General features: G+C 37.3%; 1 protein-coding gene across 1 annotated transcript in view; it reads left to right on the top strand.

Moving 5' to 3' along the window:
* The window catches only part of ninaC (STKc_myosinIII_N_like and MYSc_Myo21 domain-containing protein ninaC), a 579,315-nt gene that overhangs the window by 271,434 nt on the left and 294,837 nt on the right, over positions 1–13,044 (top strand). Inside the window, exon 19 of the mRNA XM_090415596.1 lies at positions 11,864–12,005. Within this exon, the coding sequence (XP_090271722.1) occupies positions 11,864–12,005 (142 nt within the window). The remainder of the gene's footprint in view (positions 1–11,863; positions 12,006–13,044) is intronic.

Here is a 13,044-nt window from a genome sequence, read left to right as displayed (position 1 = left end):
TTTCTGTGGATAGACTAGCATGATCTGAACAAATAGTCCTAACTTAATTAACTAAGGTTTTGATAACACTGTATTGCTGGAAGAGGTGGTGATGTGAGAGATGTATGTACCTCTCAGTGTGGACAGGTTTTCTGGAGACAGAAAAGGATAAAGATTCACTGGATAGCTGGCCTGGTTGGCTGAGTGGTTAGCGTATCTGCTCTCCAGCCAAAAGGCTGTGGGTTTGAATCCTGCTTTGGCATGGATGGTTGTGATTGTCTGTGCAAATACTAGTGGTGGTGGTGGTGAGCGGTAGATGGTATTGGTGTAGTTGCGGTTCGTTGTAGTTGGTGGATTGAGTGGTGGAGACAGAGTTGTAGAGTAGGCGCTGTCCCTCGATGAGTCTTTGGACTTCCTGAAGGTGTCACATAATAATAATAATAAACTAATTCACTGTCAGGGTCCTCACAATTTCTGGCTATCTATATCAGTTATTCACAATTCTTCACGCAAAAAAAATTAAATCTAGTCCAAGCATCCTTGGACAAGATTTAATAATAATAATAATAATAGTCAGGTGACTAGAGATGGTAGACAGAGTCAGGGAAGGACAAAAAAGAAGTATTTTCAAAGTGTTTTGACAAGATACTACGTGGAACTGCATTATACAAACTGGAGCAAAAATAGAGACAGAAATGAAGGTGGTGGCATAAGTCTGTAGGTTGGTGATAGATATCAAACAGCAGTTTATGGCAGAGCAAAAGCCAAAAGATAAGTGATCAGTGGTGTTGCCATAGATTTATACTTGGACTGCTACTGTTTAATTTGCATGTTAATGACATAGGAAGGAGTGATTTGAGGGAGAATATGCAATGGTTTTCTGATGATGCTAAATTGGGAAGGGTAATAGTTAATAAAGGTGATGTAAAACTTCTGCAGGATATATAAAAATACTAGATTGGACAAAGGACAATTCCCAAGTATACAGTTCTAATGAAAAAAAAAAAAATTACAGTGCACATTGCATACGGGTATTATTATTATTACGGGTATCTCCATGGAGTCAGTAGACTCATCGCGGGAGACCCAAACTAGCAAAACAATATCTGTCATATCTCTTCTTGAATTCATTTACAGACAAAGAGCTCACAACTAAGTCAGGCAATGAATTCCACTCATTCACCACCCTCCAGGCAAAAAACCTTGTTCTGACACCTTTGTTAACCACACTCTTCTTTAATTTCCAGAGATGGCCTCTTGTTCTTCCATCACTATCACACAGCTGAAACATTTCCCCTGCATCAATCCTATAAAAACCTTTTAGTAATTTGAATGTTTCTATCATATCCCCTCTTCTTCGCCTATCAACCAATCTCTGCAATCCACAAGCTCTCAATCTATCAATGTAGGGAGCATTTTTTATATCACTCACCAACTTGGTCACTCTTCTCTGAACCCTCTCCACAGCCTCCTCATCTCCAAGGAATCCAGGTGACCAGACCTGAGCACAGTAATCCAAATGTGGAAGTATCAATGCTTTATAAAGGGGAATAATAACCTCTTTATCTCTGGATGTCAGTGTGTTCCTCAACAACCAAGTAATCCTATGTGCAATCTTGGACACCTTAGCAATGTGTCCTCTGAACTTCATCTCCCTATCTACCAATACCCCTAAGTCCCTAGCCTCATCAATCTCTTGGAGTACCTTTCCATCGATGTAGTACACAGCTGGTAATCTTTTAATCCCAAAATGCATGACTTTACACTTTTCCACATTGAACTGACATCCATTTTCTTTTGCCCATTTTACCAGCTTATTTAAATCCTCCTGCAAACTTTCAACATCAGCTTGATTTTTTATTGCACTACACAACTTTGCATCATCAGCAAACAACTGAATATCTCCCTTTAAGCCATTTCCTATATCATTTATATACAAATTAAACAACATTGGCCCAAGCACAGAGCCCTGAGGCACACCACTGGTCACCTGCCTCATTCTGGACTCGGCTCCTCCATACACCACCTTATGGTATCTCTCCCTGAGCCATTCTCCTATCCATATCACCAATTTAATATCCATTCCCATCTGCTCCAATTTGCGTAACAGTGTTCTATGGGGTATCCTGTCAAAAGCCTTAGCAAAATCCAGAAGTACCACTGTGTAGCCAGTTCCTTTGTCCAACTCAGATGTTATTCTATTATGAATAGTTAATAGATTGCTAAGGCAGGATCTACCTTTAACAAAACCATGTTGGCCTCTATAGAGTATCATATCCTGATCCACCCATTCTTGAATTTTGTCTTTAACCAACTTTTCCAATACTTTTACCACTACTCCTGAGATGGTGATTGGTCTGTAATTCAATACCGCAGTTTTAGAGCCACCCTTATGCAAAGGAACCACTTTGCCTAACTTCCACTCCCTAGGGACCATACCAGAGTTCAAACTTAAATTAAATATCCAGGTAAGAGGGGTTGACAATTCATTTGCACATTCACGCAACACCCGAGCTGATATTCCATCTAAGCCTACCGCAGTGTTTGCATTTAAGTTTTGCAATATATTTAATACCTCTGATTCTTTAGCTTCAATTCTCACATTTGGTATTGCTATAGGTGTAGAGATATCCTCACTTGGGTGATAGACTTTCGAGAAGTGATCACTCAGTAACTCGACTATTACATCTGATTTTGTCACTTCAATACCATCAGCACCCACTAAGGTTATCCTTCCGAAGTCATTCTTCCTCTTACTTGCCACATAGCGGAAGAACTCTTTGGGATTACCCTTGATCTCTTTGGCTAAGGTCTTCTCATAATCTGATTTAGCTTTTCTTACTATGCGTAACCTTCCTAGCTTGAGCCTTGTACTGCTCATGGGTGTCCTGATCGCCCTTCTCCTTGTAAATTCTCCATAACATTTTCTTTTTTTGCAGTTCAAGCTTGATACTACTGCTCATCCATCTAATGCCTGCTTTGTTTGACCTCCTGACCATGGGGACACAATCTGATATTGCTTTCCTCAGATACCCGCTGATTTTATCCCAAGTACTGCTAACATCTTTCCCTTGCAATATGTTCTGCCATGGGATGGCTGCAAGCTCACTCCGAAGCTTGTTATAATTGCCTAACCTGTAGTTCCGTACATACCCCTTCTTAATAGAAAAATCCACAGATTTTGCAACCTCCCAAGTCAATACCACATGATCGCTTTCACCAACTGGAGGTAACGAGAACACCTTACTTATGCATATAACCTCTGAACCAATAACCAGGTCCAACACTCTCACACCACGTGTCCCTTCAGTTACGTGCTGTTTCAAGTAATTATCTCGTAGAAGATGTATGAACTCCATTTCCTTTTTGCTACGTGATATTTCCTCCTTCCAATTGATATCACCATAATTAAAATCCCCCATAATAATCACTAAGCCTTCACTCATTGCACTAAGTTGCTGATGCATGAATTCAATATCTCCCCCCGTACTCCCTGGCCTATAGCAGCATCCAACTGTATATTTGGTTGCGTTGGTCACTATTTCGCACCAGACTGCCTCAAATGAACTCTCATTCACATGTCTATCATCATGATATACTACTTTCTTTGGCTGCAACACATCAGCTATCATCAACAGTACTCCTCCTCCTGTTCTATCTTCTCTATCCTCCCTGAAAATACTGTACCCATCACATTCAATTCCAGTGACCACATCTTCTGCTGACAGCCAAGTTTCACTAATGCCTATAACTTTTGGTGAGATTTCACTGACTAATGCCAAAAATTCTTCTCTCTTATTTCGAATGCTTCTAGCATTGGTATACAAAAATTTCAGATTCCCTCTAGATCTTGTACCGGCTTTAGAACTGATATATAAGTCACTAACTACCGTAGTCCTATGTCGATTTTTATCCCCTCTCTTCTGCAATTTATTCTGCCTATAAGGATCAATAAATACACAATCAGTGCTAAAGTTTCTCTCTCTTACACTCAACCTTTTCAATATTAGTTTCCCTGCCCAATAACTTCAACCTGTTCAGAAAACAATAACTTCTTCAATCGCTTATGTCCTTCCATGTTAAGATGCAGTCCATCTCTAGCATACAACTGCCTTTTTCCTTCAAACACACTCCAAACATCAACAAACTCCAGATCTCTTTTTCTGCACATTCTTGCAATCATATCATTCATTATCATTGCTCGTCTACTTAACTCGTAATTGCCAAAACGAGGCAGCACACACACTATTCTCCCATTGACACTTTTCCTCTTCACAATATCTAATAATGTTCTTAAATCTTTTCCTACCCGGTTTATACTACCTCTCAGGTCATTCGTACCCACCATAACTATCATCTTGTCTGTTTCATGCCCTCTCTTTATTGCTAAAGCCACTCTTTCTATTGTCCCATCAGCCAAGCACTCCTCATGCATACCACTCTCCATACCCTTAATCATAGAATCACCATATATTTTACCACTCATAACTTCATTCAAGTCCACACTCATGGACTCATTCTCTACACTATTCAGCATGACTCTCCCAGCTTCATTACTCAACTCTCTATTACTTACCCCCCCACTCTCACTACATCTCATTTCTTCTAGGCCACTTGTGGTTTTATTATGTTGACTCCCAATCACTCCCATACTAGTTATTACTGAATCATTAACCAAAGACTCACCCATATGTAATCCTGTTCTAGTTACTTCAGCTAAAGTAATCTCTATAGTCCTAATTTCTCTGTTTAACACATTAAACTCAGCTTTAACTTCCAGTATCTCCTTACCGATCACTTCCACTTCCTCATGAAGAAGATGAAGGTCATTTTTCATTTTCATAAACTCCCGCCGAAGTTCTTCTGCTACGGTCCCGATGTCGGCTTCCATTCCTAAACGCTCCAGCCTATCCCGACACTTCTCACATACGTCGACATTTTCCTTCTTCTCATTTTGCCAGACCGACCACAGATCCTTCACATTTTTCGGTGCATACATATAGCAGTTTCCGCAACGCATCCATTGCGAAAAATCTAACGCTGAGCCAGCCTTTCGTGTAGTAGTAGAAGTCCTGCGCGCCGCTGACGTACGTTTCTTGTTGGACGCCATCTTTACACGTTGATATAGTGAAACAAACGGCAGTGAAAACACAATGTATACAACACAGTTCCAAACAATAATACCACTGAAGGACACTTGTTTCTAACCGATGCACAATTGCAGCACAATTTGTGACAAAAAGCCACACTATATTTAACTTTAAAAACACGTTTTCTAGACTAGCTAAACTCGACCGCCACATTTACCAAGGACACTAGCGCCACCAATCCCATTTAGAATACATGAAACTAGACTACAAGAAATTAATGAGGAGAAAAATTTAGGGGTGATGGTAGACAGAGTTGAAGTTCTGAGAGCATATCACAATTGGACAAAATAATGCTTCCCTGGTTGATGGTAGCATATTCAGTCTCTGACCACTAGGCTATGGGCTCTTTCAAATCTCTCCATGACATGGATGCTTGCTAATGCTTATTGAAAAATGAATTTTATCCTTGCACAAGACCACATCCTGCTTATTGAAGTCTGAAATGGCTTGAAAAAGTTCCATGTTTGGTCTCTATAGCAGGGTTTCTGATTATGTAAACATAACTATACTAAAAATAAATGAAATTAAAATCTGTAACCTACCCATGGTAGGTAGGATTCATAAAAAAATATTTCTGAGGATCACCTGGATGTTAAGAAACATACAAGCAGAGATAGCAAAGTTATTATACATAGCAAGTTGTTTGCTTTATCAGAAATAGTTCATACTTGACAAGAAATTATATTATTGTTTTAATCCTTTACCCAAGCTTGAAAATAGAAGTTTGTGCTTGGTATATCTTCATGACTCTACTTGCATATAGAGACTGTTGACTTCACATCTGATTTCCTCGGTATCCCATAATGTAAAGCATGCCACCTTTTGAACATTTATATTACCATGTATACACCAACAATGTATGTCCATGTGCTATGCATTATGAGACAGTGAGGCAGTTCGATGTGAAGTTCATGAGATGCTATGTACAAGTAGCCTAGAGTGAAGATATTTCATGCATAATAAAGGATTAAAACAATAATATACTTTAAGTATAAATTAAATTGAAGATAATATTCCTGTTTATAAGAGTTTGGTGTAATCCCACATCTGAACTAGTGTGCACAGATTTAGGTATGGGTTTCTTGAAGATATGGAAGTGGTAGAGAGGACCCAGAATCAAATGATAAAATAGTGACTGATATGCAGAGTGCTCCCTGTAAGGATAGACCGAAGGTTTGTGGATCCCAAGGTTTAGCTGACAGGCAGAAAAGAGCTGATATGATTGAAACATATAAGTTACTACAGGATTTCATTAAGCAGATGCTGAAGAATTTTTCCCATTATATAACTGAATGGGAGAAAATGAAAAATCATCCCTGGAAGTTATGTATGAATGTGAGTAGCAAGGGTGTAAGTTTTTTGTTTGGAGAGTTGATTGCCAGAGGTAGTTGCAAGTGCTTTGTCAGGAGAGATATCATATGCATTGTATAAATAATGCTTTCTGTGTCCATCCAATAATGAGTCTTTTGACTCCCTGGAGATGCCTGTGTAATAGTTATTATTTAATGACACATCCAGGGAGTTTCAGGACTTATTATGGGAGGCTATATTACACAACACTAGAAGATTCACCATTTACTCTACACTGTTTACTACAAACTACATAGTAATTATGTATTAATTGCATGTATCATTTTTATAACTTATTTTAATAGTATTACAACACCAAACAAATTAAATTATAAAAAGATATTCATTAACTGTCTTATGTTTTGCTGGATTTCGAACCAGCTTCTTCAGAGCAAACAACATGTTACAGCTTATATGCAACAATGAGTATGTGAAACAATTCAAATTGTAATGGACAAAAGATCTCCTAGATGACAATTCTACTTACTAAATCATAGATTGAGACCCCCACTGTGTCTCAAAAGAATAAAGTTTGTAAATTGAAATAAAATTACTTCTTGGCCCAAAGAAATATCACAAAATAAAACCTGTTCATGTTTAACCATCCCATATATGTGGAGTACCTAAAATCCATACATTTAATATTCCCCTACACTCTGTAGTTGATATCATTGACAGTCCCACTTATAAACTTGCTAACAGTTAGCTAAGTCACTTGGCCCTCTTACTAGTAACTCCTCTGTTTTTATAAAGGAAAAAAAAAATTATATCCATTTCAAATCATTGGTTAAAAATGATTTGAAACATATAATTTGCACACATAATGGTTAGTTTTGATATCACTTCCTTATTTGCTAATGTACCACTAAAAGACACTCTTGATTCAATCCAGTCTAACTTTCACCCTGATCTCCTGGAATTATTCAAATTTACCGTGTTTGCAAGTTACATTACTTGGTAAGGAAAAATATAAAAATCTAATGGTGCTACAATGAGTCCCTTTCCCTTTTTTTTTTAGCTAACTTTTATGAGGAACACTTTGAGAACAACATACTTAACACAACTACTTACAAACTCTTAGTAAGGTTACACTTTGTTGATGATGTGTTTGCCATTTGGCACCATGGTCAAGACATGTTGGATTCTTTTGTAACTTACCTTAACAGCCAACACCTCAAAATTCACTTCACAGTAGAAAAATAATTAAACAACTGTTTGTATTTTCTTGGCACATTAGTTACTCACCTTTCAGATGGTTCCCTATCCTTTTCCAAATATTTAGAGAGAGCTAAAAAGCACAGGAAGATATCTACATAAACAGTCACATCATCATCCAGCCCAATAGTATGGAATTCTAAAAACACTTACACCCAGAGCTAAGGCCATTTGTATTAATGATGCAGTTCTGCCCACAGACCTTAATTATCTTTGCCATACTTTCTTGGCCATTAGCTATAGCTCATACAAGATAGATAAACTACTACATGGCCCTCCTATTTCTCCCTTATCTATCATACAGGAACAAAAACAAAACACTACTATTCTGGAGCCTCTGTAGCTCAGTCCATTTTGATGATACCCTTTGGTTGGAAAGACCTGGATTTGAATCTTATCTAGGATGTGAAGAACCATTATCAGGGATTTTCAACTGAAGGTGAGTTTACGAGTCTCATACAGAGGTGGCAGGGTTTTAACTCCTGGAAACTTAGGTTTTTGATCTTGTGAAGCAGGCAAACCAGCCATTAGAACATTATTATTATTATTACGGGCGACTCCAGGGAGTCCTTAGACTCATCGAGGGATGCCCTAAACATCATGTCCACACAACTATTCGTCATTCTCACAGTATCTATCATACCTTGCCTTGAACTCATTCACTGTCATAGTACCCACAACAGACTCTGGCAGCTTATTCCACTCATTTACCACTCTAAAAGTAAAGAACCCAGCTCTAACACCCCTGCTAACCACACTCTTGCCCAGCTTCCATAGGTGTCTCCTAGTTCTCCCACCACGAGTCCTGATCTCAAAAATATCCTCTGAATTAATCCTATAGAAACCCTTTAGCAATTTGAATGTCTCAGTCATATATCTCCTTTTCCACCTATCAACTTATTTCTTCAACCCACAAATCTTCAACCTGTTCTCTTAAGGTTCATTCCATAGACCAGCTATCATCTTGGTCACTCGCCTCTGGATCCTCTCCACTTCCTCCCCATCAAGAAGAAACCTAGGTGACCAAGTGTGGGCACAGTAGTCGAGATGAGGTCTTATCAATGCTCGGTACAGAGGTACAATAACTTGCTTGTCTCTGCTTGTCAAAGTATTTTTCAATAACCAAGTGAGTTGATGAGCTGATTTAGCCACTTTTGCTGTGACCCCCCTAAACTTCATCTCCCTATCCACCAACACTCCCAAGTCCCTGGCCTCATCAATCTCATGGAGTACAGTTCCACCAATGTGGTATACTGCTGCTAATCTTTTCACCCCAAAATGCATAACCTTATATTTTGTCACAATAAATTGACATCCATTCTCCTTAGCCCAGAACTCCAATCTATCCAAGTATTCCTGCAAGATTTTGACATCTTCTGCATTCACTATTGCCCTACCTAACTTTGCATTATCAGTGAACAAATGAACTGTTCCTCTTAGATCCTTCCCTATATGGTTAATGAACAAATTAAACAGCACCCTGTGGCACACCACTAGTCACAGGCCGTCTTTTGGACTCTACTCCTGAATAAACTACTCTCTGATATCTCACCAACCCTATATCCATTTCCATATGTTGTAGTTTACAGATTAGAATTCCATGTGGTATCCTGTCAAAGGCCTTAGCAAGGTCCAGCAGTATCACTGTAAACCCATTACCCTTATCCAGTTCAGCCATCACTGTGTTATAAAACTTGAGCAAGTTACTGAGACATGATCTACCCTTCAGAAAGCCATGCTGTCCCCCGTACAGTATCTCATTTTCATCAATCTATTCCTGTATTTTTCCCTTGACTACTTTCTCCAAGACCTTGACAATGACTCCTGATATGCTGATCAGTCGGTAATTTGCAACAGTAGTCTTGGATCCTCCTTTATGCAGTGGAACTATTTTCCCCTCTTTCCACATCTTCAGGACTAAACCAGACTTGAGACTCAGATTAAACAACATGGTTAAGGGCACTGGATGATATACTTTTGCAAAGTGCTCGCTCAGTAATTCCACTATATCGACTGATTCAGTGACCTCCTTATCATCGTCGTTCCTTAAAATCATTCTGCCGTGTACAGTTTTTTTTTTGCTTGCAGCATAATGAAAGAACTGTTTGGGATTCTCTTTAGCTTGCATAGCTAGTTTTCTTTCATAATCCACTTTTGCTTTTTTTACCACATTCGTTACCCTTCTGGCCTGCGCTTTATACCGTTCATGTGCCTGCAGGTCACCTTTCTCTTTAAATTTCCTCCACAGTTGTTTCTTTTTTTGAAGCTCGAGCTTAATGGTGTCATTCATTCATTTAACCCTTACTTGTTTTACTATTCGGACCCTAGGTATACAATCAGCCATAACCTCCTGTAAATGCTCCTTGACCACTTCCCATGCTCTATCGAGCATGGGAAGTGGTCATGCTCGATAGAGCATGGGTATTTGACATGGGACCACTTCTCATGGTTTAAATCCAGCCCTTGCAGTTTTACATGCCATGGCACTGATCCAAGCAATCTTCTAAACTTGTCATACTTGCCAGCACAGTGATTCCACATATACCCTGTCTTAATCGAAAATTCCACACCCTTACACATATGCAATTAACATAAATAATAAATTGGTTGCCTCATAGCCTGAGTAGCTTTGGCTGTAAATCTAAATAAACCAAACCAAACTACTATTCCTATTCCATATATCCAAGATACAACTGAAAAGATAACCAAAATACTAATAAAATATAACCTTCACACCACATTCAAACCACATGTCAAATGAGCAACTTTGATCCATTCTCCTATGGATAAACTTCATCCTCTAGCATATCCTGGGGGGGGGGTATATTAAGTTCTCTGACATACCTACTATGGACAGACAGGAAGAGCTGTTAATATCCACCTTAGAGAACATAAGAAGTACATTCACTACCATTATTATGGAAAGGCTGGACTGGTCTGGACCATGTTTTGGACACACCCTCCACACAGGATTAGATGGAAGAAAACCAGCATGCTATATAGAAGTCATACACGTCTGAAAGATTATTTTTGGAGTCAGCAATGACTATGAACCATTCTTCTAACCTTAACAAGTATGGCTGCATTAATTTGCCAAAAAATTGGGAGACTGTATCAACTCCTACACAACTGCAATACTTCCTTTTTTTACAACATTAGAGGATACCACATTAGGAGTTTATATCTTTTTTTTGTTCATTACAATTTGAATTATTTCATTTACTAATTGTCGTGTGTAACATGTTGTTTGGTCTAAGATGCTGGTTTGAAATCCACCGAAATATAAGCTGGTTAATAAACTTTTTTTTTTTTTGGAATATTAGTTTGTTTGGTGTTGTAATACCATTAATATAAGTTATGAATAACATCCAACACCTAAGCTTGCCAATTAGATGCATATATTTCTGTCAAGTTTATAAGGGGGGGGGGATTACCTAGAGAAACAAATCCTGCTATTTCCATATGGTAATGGCTACTTGAAAAGGAAAAGCTCACATAAAGATTCCTCACATCATGATGGGAATCTAACCCAGATCTTTTTCTATTGTGGAAGATATGTGTCCTGCTATTCTTTTCTCAACGTATGTAGACGTGCAGTTTCTTGAATTAAAGTTTGCATGAAGGTTGACAAATCTTCCTCCCCCTTACCTAAATGCCTAGTGGATTTGATTGAAAGTGTATGCAGTTCATGAATCTGTTTGATATAGTAAACATAGTAGTTATGAGACGAAATATATACTGATAATCAAGAGGAATACAAGACCAAATAGAAAATATGCATAATGAACAGGTAACTCTTGGAAAGAACCATGATTAATATGAGATGGTGATAAGAGATTGTGACCATAGTCTCAATACAGATACTCAATGTTTCCTGGTGGAAAACATTGTATCCTTTTTCCAGTCTTTATGTAAGTGTGTTACTCTAGATATCTGAGGTTAATCCAGCTGCATAGTAATTTAAAGTCTTATTTTCTTTAAAATATCCTTTGATTTCCATTTTTATTCGTTCACAAAGGAAGTGACTGCTGCTGCTTACATAAAGTTCTGTTTTTGCTTACTGATGTTTTTAATTTTTTTAAGTGTTGGTAGTTATCTTTCATTAAGTTTTCTTTATATATCTCTTGAATATTAAAACTATAGCTCACTTTTATGTTCATATATTTTAGTGGAGAACCATTATCAGTTGGGCTGCTTGACATTTTTGGATTTGAAAATTTTGAGGTTAATTCTTTTGAACAGCTCTGCATTAATATTGCCAACGAACAGATACAATATTATTTCAACCAACATATTTTTAAATGGGAACAGGTAAGAAATTTTAAAAAACTAGATATATTCAATACTACTTTTGATTTTATACTCTTCTGAAGAAAATCAAACTTATGATTTTTTTTTTAAATTATGTTGTTTTTAATTAGGAAACCAATGACTTAATCTGTCACCAAACCATCTTATATTAAGTGTTGCAATCACCTTTTACTATAACAAACTAGAAATATAACTTCTTGGCATCTTTAATTCATGTTCATTCAAAGTAACATATGCATCAATGTTATTCTAAAGGAAATTTAGTATAGTAAACATTCCATTATATAAAGCAAATGTTCCTTTTGGTCCCTAAGTATATTTTATGTTTTAGTGAAAAATCAGTTACTTTCATAGTAAGTTGGCAAGGGTTGCATGCATTTTTCCCAAATCATCATCATCTTCTGGTGTATATCCTTGTGGGATGTACCACATAATAAGAGACGAATTTGGGAGGGGAAAAGTGATTGGAAACTAGCCAAAGAAAGGTAATCATATTACTGTTATATCTGGGTACACTCCATGAGAATATACATCAGAAAACGAATGACTTGAAGATCAAAATGTAAGAACTCTGATTTGGTGAGATATTATATTTTGATCTTTTAAAAACACTCTTAAAACTGCTTCACTCCATATATATATATATATATATATATATATATCTTAGTCATCTTATGAGCCTTTTTCCTGTTTTTTTTATCAAAAAATTAACAAAATAAGGATTAACAAAATATTAACATATTTTGTTAATCCTTCATTTCCCTTTCTGTTTAAATGATTATAGGCAAGTTCCCTTTTGATATCTTCATTTTTAATATGGTTCTGCTATTAATTCCATCTGTTCACTCTAATTTTTCTCAAAACTTGCATATACTCTCCAATCTTTGATTAACTGTTTTAATTCTAACAAAACACACTCTCCATTTCATATATTAAATTATCAACTTTGTTGTATAGAAAGTTTAATCAGTGATGGGAACAAGGAATCAGAAGTCAGAGGTGATGTGAATGAGCTGGAACAGGTGAGACTGCATTGTCT

This window comes from Typopeltis vanoorti, chromosome 3 (genome assembly GCF_054136105.1).
Source record: "Typopeltis vanoorti isolate ZY-2024b chromosome 3, IOZ_Tvanoo_1.0, whole genome shotgun sequence".
Taxonomy (NCBI): Eukaryota; Metazoa; Arthropoda; class Arachnida; order Uropygi; family Thelyphonidae; genus Typopeltis; species Typopeltis vanoorti.
Note: the sequence above shows the minus strand (reverse complement) of the source record. Positions and strands in the feature narration are given on the sequence as shown.